Source organism: Odontesthes bonariensis, chromosome 11 (genome assembly GCF_027942865.1).
Source record: "Odontesthes bonariensis isolate fOdoBon6 chromosome 11, fOdoBon6.hap1, whole genome shotgun sequence".
Classification (NCBI taxonomy): domain Eukaryota; kingdom Metazoa; phylum Chordata; class Actinopteri; order Atheriniformes; family Atherinopsidae; genus Odontesthes; species Odontesthes bonariensis.
This window is the reverse complement of record NC_134516.1, coordinates 21392551-21406739: the sequence shown is the minus strand read 5'-3', so window position 1 is coordinate 21406739 and position 14189 is coordinate 21392551. Positions and strand designations below refer to the sequence as shown.

Below are 14189 nucleotides of genomic sequence, written 5' to 3'. Positions count from 1 at the left end.
TCTGAGGCTATCTCTGTGCCAAGCCTGCCTGTTCATGTTATGATGCCCCACTAAGACGCTTTATACAAAGTAGTGCCACAGGGTTTAAAAGCAGTGACATCTCAGATTAGAAATGATAGAGAACAGTCTCTCTGTGTGTGAAGCTCTTTTCAAAGTGCAGGGGAAAGGAGAATTGTGAGGTCTTGAGATTTAATGTTGCTTGTTTGAGCTGAAAAGGCTCGTGTCACAGGTGTGTTTTCTGTGAGCAAACCTTTAGGGAATTTTTAAACTAAAGTTAACAAAACAAAACACCCTTTTGCTCCTTTTCTACCATTAAAAAGGGATGTAACTACTTTAGTTTAAATGATGTACATACAAAGAAAGGGTTAAAAAAAAGAGAAACAAGATCCCTGACCTACTTTTTCCCACCCGGGCACCATGACACATACGATAACACTACAATCCTTAAAACAACCCTTGGATTGTCCAGTGGTAGCACCTTTGCTGTATGGGCAAAAAGACCCCCCTCCCATGAAAAACAAAAACAAAACAAAAGATGATCATGAGCCAAAAATACATGCACAAATCTGACATGCACATGGCGCAGAGCCCTGTACATAGAAGCAGCATATTGTGTGCTGCTGAAGAGATTTCTGAATATTTGACATTGGATTAAAAACTTCTCTCAAGATAACTGCTGAGACATGTTCTAAAAAACAAGATGCCAAACTGACATCCGGTTCCCCTGGCTCACTGTCTGGGCTGCACCCGCAGTTTTGTGCCCCTCCAGCACATTTTATATGCACGCTCATTCAGCTGACATCGTGTTTTATGTTGTTAGAATCTCCTGCCCGAACCACGCTGGGACCCCGCTCCCCTGCCGTTTGCATGTTTGAAAATAGGACATCATTACAGAGCAGTTTAGGGAAGGCACACTAAATTAAAACATTATTTGGTTTCTCATTTGGAATGCAGGAAAGACAAGTCTTTCATCTCAACATGTACAAGAAAACACCTGGCTTAGTTTAAGCCTGAGCAGAGGCATCAACTGTTTTTTTTAGCATGATGCTGTAGAACATGCACATCGTCAGTGAATATGCATTGGAATGAATGTCTGGATATTTACTGTGGATTTATATGATAATGCTATATTTCATAGCAACTGTAAAGTACAATTAAATATGCATCCATCATATGTAAATTAAGAATTAATGAGGCATGTTAACCAGTATCAATAAATAACTATAATTCAAAGCATTTAAGTTAGATTAGTGAAGCTCTGCGCCTCAGTGACGTTCAGTTTCTGGATTGATGATAACCCTGTGCTTGCACAGATGGGTAAATGTAAAGAAATGTACTACTCCCGAGGAAAAATCAATCTAGAAAGATTCCACCACGCTGACCTGATGAAGTGCTAATAATCAATCCTACATTTCAATGGTTGCAATGTCATTGTTGAATTTGAAAATGTCACAAGTCAGACTACTCATGCAAATGTGGAAGATTTTAAAACCTTTTGTAAATACATTTCAACACCTTCCCATGACCTATCACAATGTGTCAGAAACTAAGCCTGATTTTAAGACTTTTAATATACGGAAAACATAACAAGTAAGAGAAGTTGTACTTTCTACTAGCATTTTGGCTGCTAGTGCTTATCTGTGCATTCTTCATCCTGTAGGCTCATCGGTATGTCCAAAGTTGGAATATCCTCCAGCTTTGAATCATTTGAGCATGGTTATAGTCATCACTTAATTCTCATGTCAGGCTATAATCTGTCATGCTGATCATATGCTACAGAAGACTCTGCCCACAATCATTAGATGCTGCTCATCTGTACACGTCCCATGATTATTCTGGTCACAAACCACAACACTGGGATATTTTTGGATGCAGAATGCCTCCTTTGAACGCAGAGAGTTGAAGGTGTGTCATAGAAAGTTAGAGAGATCGGACGAGAGCCTCATGGCAAACTAAATGGACAGTCTTAGCCAAAATATTCAAAGATTTTTCATCACCTTCTCATTTTAGTTGTGTTGTTTATCAGCTCTTGGAAGGCATGACTGACTCACTGGGACACGAGTGCAGCAAAATATGCAAACACTGCGAGACATTAATCGAACTGACTTCCAAAGAAATGGATGAAACTCAGCACGTGCCTTTTTGGTTTCTATTTAGATAAGATTCTACTTAAACTATAAAATAATTTTTTTTTTTTTGTCTAATTTGCGTACAATATGCCACACAGTCAAAACAGATGTAAGCTGCTTCACAGTAATGTCAGAGAAACTAATTAGCAGAGCTCCAAAGACAGATGCAGAAGCACTGCCGTACAACAGAGTTCAGGCTTTCTGCTCAGCATGTCTCACATAAGCACTGCCATGTAATCTAAGAGGCAAACTGTTTCTTTTGGCAACGCGTTTCCAGAAAATCACATAAATGCTGGTTGGGAAGGGACTCTGAGGATGCAATGGAAGTCCTTTCCAGGCTTGTTTGGCTTTGTGGAGGAAAGGTAAACGGCTCCCCATGATGTCATTATTAAAACACCTGTCAGCGTAGATGTGTGTTTGCAAGAGAGACTGTACGTTTGTCTGAATAACGGCGGGATTTCTCGTTGGCGTGGTAACACTCGCGTCATACTTCCCTTTCATTGCTCCCAGTGCTATCGCTTTGCTGCAGCGAGAAAACACTTTACAAGGTGGTGAAAGGACCGCCTGGAATGACCACAATGAGAAATTACACATTATGTTAGGACCTGCAGTCTTATAAGTGGACGTGAAACAACTTTTATAGCCAGATTGGACTGTAAAGCGTCCAACTGCAACATGAATCAAATACCTCACAATGTACACTCAGTGCTGTTTTTCTTCCAAGGACCCTCATGGCAGAACAACCTTGAATGTAATCAGCTGCATTGTTTTTCCTTAACACCTCCAACTAAATTAAATCATCTCTGTTAATCTTAATTGCCATCTGTGGGATTTGAGGCAACCAGATGTTTAAATTTACAGCCACAGAAACTAAAACGTGTCTTTTCTCTTGCTGTTTATTCTTTCAGGCAGGATATACAAGTAACTGGGACCATTTCCTGGTTTCCAAAGCATTTTTTTCTTGTCTTTTCTTGACATTTCTTTTGCTTCTTTATTGTTTTTGCTGCAGACCAAACTGCTGAATTGATAGAAATAAAGTTATTGGTGCTTCTTAATTACTGACATCCAGAGAAAAGGCTAAAGTGTTAGCTGTGGCACATTTGGATATGTACACAGTACAAAACTACATGCATTTCTAATATTTTGCCAGCTTTTGTTGTCAATTTCAAAGTCATGAATCCAAATGAATGTTTTAGAAGCACTTTGATATTTGCTCACAATAAATCTGGAATAAATTCTGCCTGCAAACCAGACAGAAACTCAAGAATGGTGACAGATTCATCAGAAATTAGATCAACAATTTTCTCATTTCACCTCCTCTACAGAAGGCAGTTCTGCTTCTACGGGTTGTGATGAACTCCTGACTAGTTTGACAACATGAAATCTCACTTTGCAAATGTGGAGTCCCACAATGGCAGCTTGAACATCTATCAACTAAATCAAGGGGTTATAAGCATGAAGTATGTGGGCACAGTGAGAACCATTGTATTGTATATATTTTGTCTTGAATATAATGCATTATATAGTAAATAAGGAGTGATTTTTAATGCCTCCGGTGTCTGGTTTCTCAGCATGTCTCGTCTGCCACAATACTTCCTGCTTATTTTATTACTCAGCCCTCAGGACAGCAGGAGGTGAAATATGCTGGATATGCCTCAACTTCCTCCAGTCTCTGCTTTCAGACAGGATGATGGATAAAAATAACACCCTGTCGCTCATCATGATGTGGAGCCACGACACATACACCCCCCCTACAGTCCCTTCCTTACCCTTCATCACTCCTTTTGTTGATCTAATGCTATGTGTGAACTGGCTCTCAGGTGAATGCGTCCCGCCAGGAGGGCAAGCTTCTGGAGGAGTGTGATGTCCTGATTGACATCATACAGCAGAGGAGGCAGATCATTGGCAGCAAGATCAAAGAGGGGAAGGTGAGATGAAAACTCAGAAGGGTGAAGAGTGACAGCACATACCAATTATGTTTAATTTTCCTCAATGTTCTCTTTTATTTTTTCGTTTTGAAGATTGTAATTTATTTTGAATTAAATTGGGCCTGAATACATTGGATTTTTTTTCCCCATATTAAGGCCAATAATGGGTCTTTTTCTCAGGTATTTAATTTTAGAAGCTACTAATTTAAAGTACTTTTTTAATATCAACATGTTTTCATCAGTCAACCACTGCAGATCATATATCAATAATAACACAACGTAATATCCAGTAAAAATAAATGAACTCTCATCTTGATTCATTAATCACTTTGTAAACACACTGATATCACTTTAAGATACCATTAGAACCTAACTTAACGTCCAATGGAATACCTCATTGACTTGATCTTTTAACAACTAACAGATGGCAAACTGTTTTGATGCCTGCGATCCAGACCCTGCAACACATTCTGAGCAGACGGGGGGAAGCAGTCAGACTGGCCAAAAGTAGATCCCAGAGCATATGGAGGGGATGTTTGCTTGTACTCTAAACCCGGATGATTTCCTAAGCTGCTTCTGATGAGACTTGGAATGCTTTCGAATTATTATTTTTTTTTTCATGTGATGTTGGGGTTTTCAGCTTGTATCATTGAAGAAGAAAACATGAAATCAAATTATTTGCCTTTTCCTCTAGTTCATTTTTGGTGGTGGTCATCATGATTGCAACCAAATCTTTCCAGAGAGAAAGTTTCCGTTGTGTTGTGATATTTTTTACAAGCCAAACTGCTGAAATGCCATTTGACCTCAATCTAACCACTGACCTCAATCTGCCTAAATCGTTGCTCATAGAGAGAGGGAGCGGAAGTGAGTGGCAGACAAGGGGAGGTGAAATCCCACATTTGCATGCAGTGGAATCATCGACATGGCTGAAAATGTTACTTTAAACTGAGGCATGGGAAGCTTAACTTCTGTACTTAGAATCTATGCCAAAAAGGTCTTTGATAACTCTCTTCTTCAACAAACAGGTTTTTACATGAAGCTTTGCTGTACGATCACATTCACAGTTTGTTTGATTAGTGTACAACATGGAGATAATTTTTCTTTGAAGTGTCAGATTAATTTATCTTCACAGTATCAAAAGAGTGAAGCTTCAAAACCAACCCTTTTAGAAAAAGAGACACGATGGAGTTAAAAAAAATAAATCAGGTCTCAGTACTTATAACTTTAGCTAACAAAGATGGATGCATTCTTGCCCTTTCCAATGATTTATCTTCTTTGTAATTGATACCAATTAAGAAGACATGACTGAAATGATGACTTCCTACATCAGTCAATCCTGGATTTGACCTTTTTGTGTATTAGTGACTTAATGTACCCGTAAGACCCCATTGTTTTGGATCGTTTCCCGTCTCTGATTACGTTCTCATCCCCATTGATCCGCAGCACCCTAAACTGGCCGAAGCCCTTTTCATGCATCATTGCCCTGACTGTTTGACCCATCTTAAAAGCACTCTGAGAAATCTTTTTGTCAATGTTTCCAGGCTCAAAGGATTCGAAAGCTCACCCAACAGATTTCCAACTGCAAGCAGTGCATCGAGAGGTCCTCTGCCCTCATCACACAGGCTGATCAGACACTGAAAGAAACCGATCACGCTCGCTTCCTGCAGACAGCCAAGTGCATCAATGAGAGGTCAGAAAGCCGACATGCTGCCCACACATGCCGGGATCATTCAGCACGACACGCAAAAGTCTAGCTCGAAGGAGACAAAAACACATGTTGAGAGACAATCTGAAAATTGCCAAAAGTCTAAATAGTGAAGAGGGATTTCAGCTTTTGTTTAGCCAAATCTAATCCCCAGCTCTGCTTCAGCTTGCTGACTAATTGATTTGGCAATTGTATATCATCAAACATGTGTATCCTCATGACAGAAAAAATAAATTATAATCCGTTTGTCCTTCTAAAAGTCGTTTCATTTTGGAAATAATTGGCTGAGTGTTACTCATTTGGAGGCTGATTGTAGGGGTCCTGACAATCTCTCCAGCATGTCCTGGGTGTCCTCCTCACCGGACATACCCAAAAGACTTTATAGGTGTCCGGGTAACATCTCAGTCAGTTGTCTAAATCATCGCAATGGACTCCTTTATGTATGGAGGAACAATGTCTCTACTCTGAATTCCAAGGCTGAGCCCAGGCACTATTTTGAATGCTACTTTCCACTGCCTTATATCTGCAGTATTTGGCCAATAGTTGCAAGAACGATAGACCACCATGACAGACTAGCTCAGCGACCACAGTACAGAGGTCTCGGAAACAGTCCCGAACTCCTCAACTTGAGACATCAACTAATTTCCAACCCGGAATGAACATCATTCTTTTCTGACTATTTCCCATTAAACTACTTTTAAAGTGATGGATGTTTGAGGGGGTCGGTCTGCATCCGTTACCCCATCATATCTGATCTGAGGCAAAATGCTAGAATTGTATGCATGACAATAACTGCAGTTGCAGCCTGTTTAAAGTTACAAATTTCTACTAGGGTTTCCATGGCAACTGCTTCGACCCAAGTTCTGATCCCTGAGATACACCTCACCGACACGTTCGACACCTTTGCTCTGGACTTCACCAGAGAGAAGAAGTTGCTGGAGAATCTGGATTACCTCACTGGTAAACCTTGATGTTTGTAACTGTTATTTGAGTTCATGTTCACTATCATCTCACGATGCCTTCTTTAATCAAGGAGTGACAAACAAAATGCTCTGCATTTATAGCCAGTCCTTTGATATCATTCCTCATGGGCCATAAAACCTAAATATTGCTGCAAATTAAGGATTCCTTTTTTAAATTTGGATTATTTTTTTAGACTCCTTTGAAGTCTCTCTCTTCTTGCAATGCATTTGAAGTAACTGATCCCATCCTATTAACGCCTAAATTAATTTTCAACATTAATTTCCTTTGTCCCATTTGCTGGGACCCATCTAAATGTCACAGTGTGAATTATGAGCACACCAGGGAGAAAAAGGAAAGGCATCACGAGCAGTGGTTTTGAAGGTCTGTGAAAATGGCTGGCTCATATTTATTCTCTGCGAAGCATGAAGGCTTCGCTGGAGGGCCTTTCACTGAGTGAATCAGTCTGAATCACTCCACTCTGTGCAGCCACTCATGACAGAAGGCTCGGGAGTGGGGACAAATGACAGACACAGAAAGCGATAGGAAGTGGCTTTACAATCAATTTAAACCGGGCTGTTGTATCTCTGTTTCTTTACCTCAGTCCATTCTCTTTCTACATGTGGCTTCATGAATTTAATACAAAGGGGATATTTGTTATTTATTTCTCAGTAGAGCAAAAAAAACGCCACAACAACATATTAGTTAACCTATGAAACTCAATATGTGAGCGAAAAATAGCCAATCTATTGTCCCTGGTTATGTAATGACACAAGTGTTACTGCTAAAAGGACTGTGATATGAACTGTTCCCCCTCTGTTAATGCAACCTGCTTTTTAATCTCGATATTTAATGATTTACCTTCTGCATTGTTTTAATCTTCAACCACTGTACTGGAAAGAGCATCTTCCATCTTGGATTTAATGAAGCTTGTAAACTCATAAATTGAGCCAAATGAACACGTGCAAGGTTAATTAGGGCTACAGTTGTTGTAAAAACTGACATCCTTTAAGTGTGTCATCAATTTGGTATATCATTAATGCAATTTGCAACTTTCGCCAAACAGAATAAATAATTAGGGCTGAAGGTTAATGTCTCTTCTTCATTCCCTACAGCTCCAAGTGCGCCGTCCATAAGGGAAGAGTTGTGCACAGCCTCCTACGACACCATCAGTGTCCACTGGACGTCCGATGATGAATTTACGGTGGTGTCCTATGAGCTCCAGTATGCTATCTTCACTGGACAGTCCAACATTGCCAGTAAGTGTTTCTGGATCACAATGGAGGCTCCAATCAGATTGGAATGAATGGATTTTCAAGGTTTGGATTTCAAAAACACTGTTCAGTCTCGCTTACAATGAAGAGGCACTTGAGTTTTTGTGTAAAAATGGGGCTATTTGCAACACTAGATGAATTCACTATCAAAAGATGGTGGGGGTCTTTAAGTGAAGTGCTTTTCAAACTGTAAAGCACATTTCCTGAGGAGGTGCTCTTTCACACACAGGGGGTTGCAGCTGTAGCAGTGGCATATATCTTGTTCAAGCACTTATGGTTCTTCTAGACTCTTACATTATAAATATGGTTTGTGGCATAAGAAATTCAGTAGTTTTGGGCAGAGCCAGAATGCTTAAGGTTAAAGTTTCTTATTAAAAGAATGAACTATTGATACTGTGTTGAAAATAGATGTACGATATGTTGTGATTTGATAAGATAAATCACGATTGACTACAGATGTTGCATTTTTAACAGTTCCTTTCCTTCGTTTTGAGTGTAATTCAATTCTCAAAACTAAAAAAAAAGATTCAATTTGTCTGACAGCAATACAACTTTCTCAGGTTTTCTATATAATATAATCCTGTATGCTTTTGGGCACAGTAATTATGCAATTCAATGCATTCACAATTACGCAAAAGACATGTGAGACTTTCTGATTCCCAAATGTGCATAAACTTGTTTTGTGAAAGTGGTCCAGTGACTCTTTCTGGAATTCAAAGTGGCAGATGTGCTACTTTGAAATTCTGGCTGCATAATGCACAAATGTAGACATTTGTAATGTCTTGTGAATATACAGTGGATTATACGTTAACAGATATGTGAAATCCTTTCATCTGTGCATGCAAACATCAGGTTTAAATGCTACTGAAGGATTGAGACATTGCATTAGGTGAGATGACAGTGAGAAAACCAGTCGGCATCAAAGACACACACTTAGTGACACAATGTCCTGTAGAACAACAACAGACATGCAGTATACGCACACATAAACATTTACTCAAATACACACAAGACCCAGGAAATCTTGAACACACTGTCATTTACAAGGAAGAAAATGGGGTCAATGCTTCTGACGACAAGCCGCCTTTAATCTGTCTTTTATTCTTTTTTTTTCTTCAAATTCTCTTTTTAAGATTCAAAGACACCACTGCATAAATTGACTATCCTTTAATTATTTCCCTCCCCTTTGCCTTTATGCCATTTCCTTTGGCTTGAACTCTATATGATAAGGGATTTGTTACTTTGTTCATTCCTCCCATCTTTACAAGCTTCCACCTTTTGTCATAACCCTCTCATTACTTCCTGTTTAAAGCATATGAAGAGCTGACATTTATTATACTAATGTGACACTTTATTTCCCTCTTGGTGTCAAATCCCTGTCTCTTTCTCTTTAGTAAGATGCTGTGATGTTTTCTCTCTCCCCCATTATCATATCCGTAAATGACAGAGGTTTTGCTGTCGGCATCCAAGGCAAATGGCAGACAATTCCCCCTGGAGCCATTCACATGAATCATTATGCAAGAAGTGGAAGTCTTGTAATGCTAATGCAATGATAATAACACAAAAACAACATCCTTAACTCCTGTGCTTATGCTGTTTAGCACAGCCTTGTGAATTGGATTACATGTTGGAAATGTATGAGTAGAAAACAAATTTGATCATTTCTTGTCAGCAAATGTGTGTTTGATTGGTATGAAACTGCAGGTTGCTTTATTTCTAGCATTTTGCAGCACACAATTTTTAAGCAGGAGGCACTTTGTTGAGTATATAGTCTTAAATGTCTTATAAACTACCTCAGTCACCACAAATCAACCACTTCTCAATGCAGTTGGTTAGAAATATTGCACATCTAGCCATTAGTCCTATTGTTAGTCCACCTGAATAGTAGATTTAAGATATATTAAACAGAGCAAATTGCACTGATATCATGGTAGCCTACTATGCTAAGCTAGGAAGCTTTAGGAAGGCAACAAGGTGTGAATTGTTCCTCTTGTGCCTTTTCTCACCCTCTCACCTGTTCCTACTCTCACAAAACCTTTTCCATATAGCACTGTGCTGTCTCACAGCAGAAATCCCATCACTCCTTTCAGGAATTAAATAATTGCGTAATTGTGCGAATTTTTTGGGTAGCGTAATTATTGGAGAAGGCAGAAACTTTCCTCTACCCAATATAAACATAGTGTATATATTCTACTTACTTAACAACTTTCCTTCTCCACCAAGGTCTGTGTAACTCATTGGAAAGTTGGATGATTGTTCCTAACATCAAACAGAACCACTACACAGTGCATGGTCTACAGAGCGGCACCAAGTATATTTTTGTCGTCAAGGCTATTAACCAAGCGGGAAGCAGGAGCAGTGAACCAGGGACCCTGAAGACCAACAGTAAGAAAATGAGGACTTTAACTGAAGTTATGTTTTTTTGTGTGTGCGTGTGTGTAATATAATTTTCAAACGTATCCATTTTACAACCAGGCCAGCCATTCAAGCTGGACCCCAAAACTGCTCACAAGAAGCTGAAGGTCTCCCACGATAACCTCACGGTGGAGAGGGATGAAACCACGTCCAAGAAAGGCCACAGCCAGGATCGGTTCTCCAGCCAGAGCAGCTACGGTGTGGTGGGAAATGTCTACATTGATAGCGGGCGTCACTACTGGGAGGCCCTCATTGGAGGGAGTACATGGTAAGAACCACACCCTTTCATTGATAATCTATAGAGTTCATTTGAGCAAAGCTTCCAGTAAAAGCTGAATTATATTCTCCTTCACAGGTACGCTGTTGGCATTGCCTACAAATCTGCCCCTAAGCATGAGTGGATTGGCAAGAACTCAGCCTCTTGGGTGCTTTGCCGCTGCAACAACTCTTGGGTGGTTCGCCACAACAGCAAGGAGCTGGCCATTGAGCCTTCACCCCACCTGCGACGCGTCGGGGTCCTGCTGGATTACGATGCCGGATACCTGACCTTCTACGATGCCGTGGGTTCCCAGCACCTTCACACGTTCAATGTCTCTTTTGTCCAGCCTGTTTGTCCCGTCTTCAATGTATGGAATAAGTGTCTGACTATTCTTACTGGTCTGCCCATCCCAGACCATCTAGAGAGACTGGAAACAAACAACTGAAGGCTATAGAGAACAAGAACTAGTCAGCATAAACTCAGAACCTTGAAGCTGCACTGGGAAAGAGTTATGAAAATGCTCATGTTTGTCTGAAGAAGAAAATATCCTCTTCTTCTTCTTCAATTTCAAAATTAAATTCTGCTCATGCACTCTGTTACACCTGGAGCCAGTGACCAAACAGAGAAATGTACACTGTCTCTCTCAAACAGCAGCTAAAATATTGAACACTCCCTCAAAAAAGCTGGACTTGTCTGTTGCTCATTCATCTTTTTTTCCCCATTTGGTTTTCTACCATATATATATATATGAAATATCATCATAGACAGGCTTTTTCTTTTTTCTTTTAAAGGATAAATGAGCATTGGAGTTTATTGAGTCGCCTAGTGCAGCTTTAAAGAAGAAACGCCTGCGGTGTTCGTGTTTAAGCCTCCCAAAAGTCATTATCAGTTTGGGTTGATTTTCTTGAGCAAATATGATGATGTTACATGTTGTGTCAGACTAAAAGGCTCTGTGAAAAGCCAGTTTTTCTGGATGACAATAAACTGGAAGCAGTGTACGACTGATGGTTAGTATCAGAATAGATAATCCTAGGCCAAGGCATTACGGGTTCTGGAGTTTAATACAATGTACGAAGGCAACAAGGACACAAGCCACAAATTCATTTCTAATTTTATCTTTTTATATATCCTCTTCTCAGCTACAGCACTTTGAAAACCCCTTAAAGTACTGACAGTGCGTACAAACAGAAACGTACACTGTAATCAATCCTGATTGCTGGGAAGAGCTGAATAACAGAAGTATATTTTGTAGATTCCTTGCAGCCCAGCCCGTCTCCCTTATCTTTTACCTTGTTAATTAAAAAAGGAACCAAAGTAGCCATGGTAGTCTGTTCAGATAAATTTTAGTCTATGATAATAAATGCAGAATTATTTTTAAAAGGTGATAAAGATGAAATAGCATTTAGCTAATATTAAATGCAAGATTCCCTTAAATTTAGACCTTGCTTTGCACATTGTTACACTTTATTCATGGTTTTGTAGCTTAAAAAAGTCGAATTCATTTTTTGTGCAATTTACACGCATTCATACTGAAAAAGTGTTGTGCTCTGTTACGTTAATTTTGTTCTATCACCACAAGGTCACGTGATGCATAATGTGTAAGTTGTGTTACAGTTGTAACCCCAGGTAAATGGAGGGTAAGGGGCGAAATGCACACTTTGGGTGTCATTTAGCCCCCCCCCCCCCCACACACTTTCTGGCAAAACATCTTACAATTCTTTACGTGTCATTTTTCCACTTGTCCTTTCCCACCCTATCTGAAAATGAACTTCATTTTCTCAAAAAAAAACACATTTCACTTTGATAAGATAACACGCGCATGGGGCTCTCCTCAGACTTGCAGCACAGACATGATGTCCATAGTGTGCACCTCATTCTTCACGTCAGTCAACGGCTGAATCTTGATTTGGAAATTGTTTAATGCGGCTACATAAAGAGACGGAATGAGGTTCAGTCGCTGACAGTGTAAGAACTTAGCGACAAAACTTCAAAAACAGGACACAGTCAAATCTATACTCCTGCATTCAATTAGGGAAATATGTAATAATGTGTAATAGTGACAGAATTTCACTCTTTGATGTAAATATAAAGATTTGGTTGTATTTCTGACTGAGATCAGGTTTGTTACCCAATCCATTTAACAGTATGAAGGACAAATGGAGTGTTCTTTGTTTCTTTGTTTTGTTTGTAATACATTGAACTGTGTGTTTCATTGTATCTGATACAAGTATATAGTGCTTAATTTAATGTTTCCATTTAAACATTATGACCATGGTGTCATTTGGTCTGACTGTGGAGATGCTTGCATCACTGTTGTTTCAGATAAGTCTATGACAGAGTGGGAAATAAACTTTGCTTCTTTTAACATTAAATGTCTCCTTTTAAAATATATTAAATGTGAATTTGAGAATGTTAAGAGAGGATCTCTAGGATTTCAAGGAAGAAAAGCAGCCCCCAAAGCTCAATAGGTTTACACTTTATCATTTTATTCTGAGTAAGGTTACCAGCGCTCTTCTGAAAGCTCGGTGAAGCCCTCATTTAAGGCTAGCTAAATCAGTCATTTTATATTGACAGTGTACTCCACATTTCATTTCATAATGGAACTGCAGCTGCACGTGGCAGTGTTTGTACTCCTCCTTCCACATGATGAATCATTCAGGCAACGTCAGACTCCTCAGTCAGCGTAGACCTCAGCAGGCCCGGAGTTCAGCCTACTTTGTCAATTTCCTGCAGAAGAGGAAGTTGTCGAGTTTATCATGTGAACTTCCGGTAGACATCTGGGGCTCTTCCTGACTTTCCAGGAGCAATTGTTCTTAGACACCAGGGGGTCATCGCCAGGCTGCCATCCTGTAACATCAGCTGAGGCTTTGAGAGCCGTTCACACGGTTCAGTGGTTTGAGTTTACTCAGCGCCGCGTTGAGTAAACAATAGAGAGGACACAAAGACAATTTACAGGTCGCCATCCGCAAATAACCGATGTGTTTGTGGGAATTTGACCTGCAATACAGAGGGCTGTGCTGAAGTTAGCAATGCTGGACCTCAGATGAATGAATGTTCATCATCAATGCTAAGATTCACTGCTGCTGCCACATAAAATACACTAGATTTAAAATATTTATAGTGGTATGAATAACTTTCCTTTGCTAACGTTGGCAGTAAAATTGTGTCAGAATATAAATTCAGGAATAAAGTGCAGCCAAGCCATCAGGGGAACTGTCTATAATTAGTTTTTATCACAACCAGTTTCACAGTGTTAGATCTATGACACCAGTAATACTCACTGCATATTAAATATATACAGAGTCAAAATACGAGGTGTTTCAGTAAAGGCAGAGCATGATCATTTCGTAATCATCCCATTTTTACAAGTTGCTTCTGAAATTATTCTGTCATGTACTGTACTGTGTTGGATGGTTTGATACTCAGAACCACACGCTAAAACCTCTGTGGAAGCTTTGTTTGAAAAAAAGGGCAAAGGGCTTTTAAAAAGCTTTCTAAGCAGGTGATCAGGAGCTCATG

The 14189-nt window shown here is 39.7% G+C and overlaps 1 protein-coding gene across 2 annotated transcripts in view; it reads left to right on the top strand.

The window, feature by feature from the left end:
- LOC142391800 (E3 ubiquitin-protein ligase Midline-1-like) overlaps nt 1-13042 on the top strand; it is a 56519-nt gene extending 43477 nt beyond the window's left edge. For both annotated transcript variants that reach the window (XM_075477874.1, XM_075477873.1), the window contains exons 4-10: nt 3950-4057; nt 5599-5747; nt 6595-6722; nt 7838-7981; nt 10220-10381; nt 10472-10679; nt 10767-13042. In XM_075477874.1, the coding sequence (XP_075333989.1) occupies nt 3950-4057; nt 5599-5747; nt 6595-6722; nt 7838-7981; nt 10220-10381; nt 10472-10679; nt 10767-11115 (1248 nt within the window). In that variant the 3' untranslated portion in view covers nt 11116-13042. The remainder of the gene's footprint in view (nt 1-3949; nt 4058-5598; nt 5748-6594; nt 6723-7837; nt 7982-10219; nt 10382-10471; nt 10680-10766) is intronic.
- Nucleotides 13043-14189: the final 1147 nt, after the last annotated feature.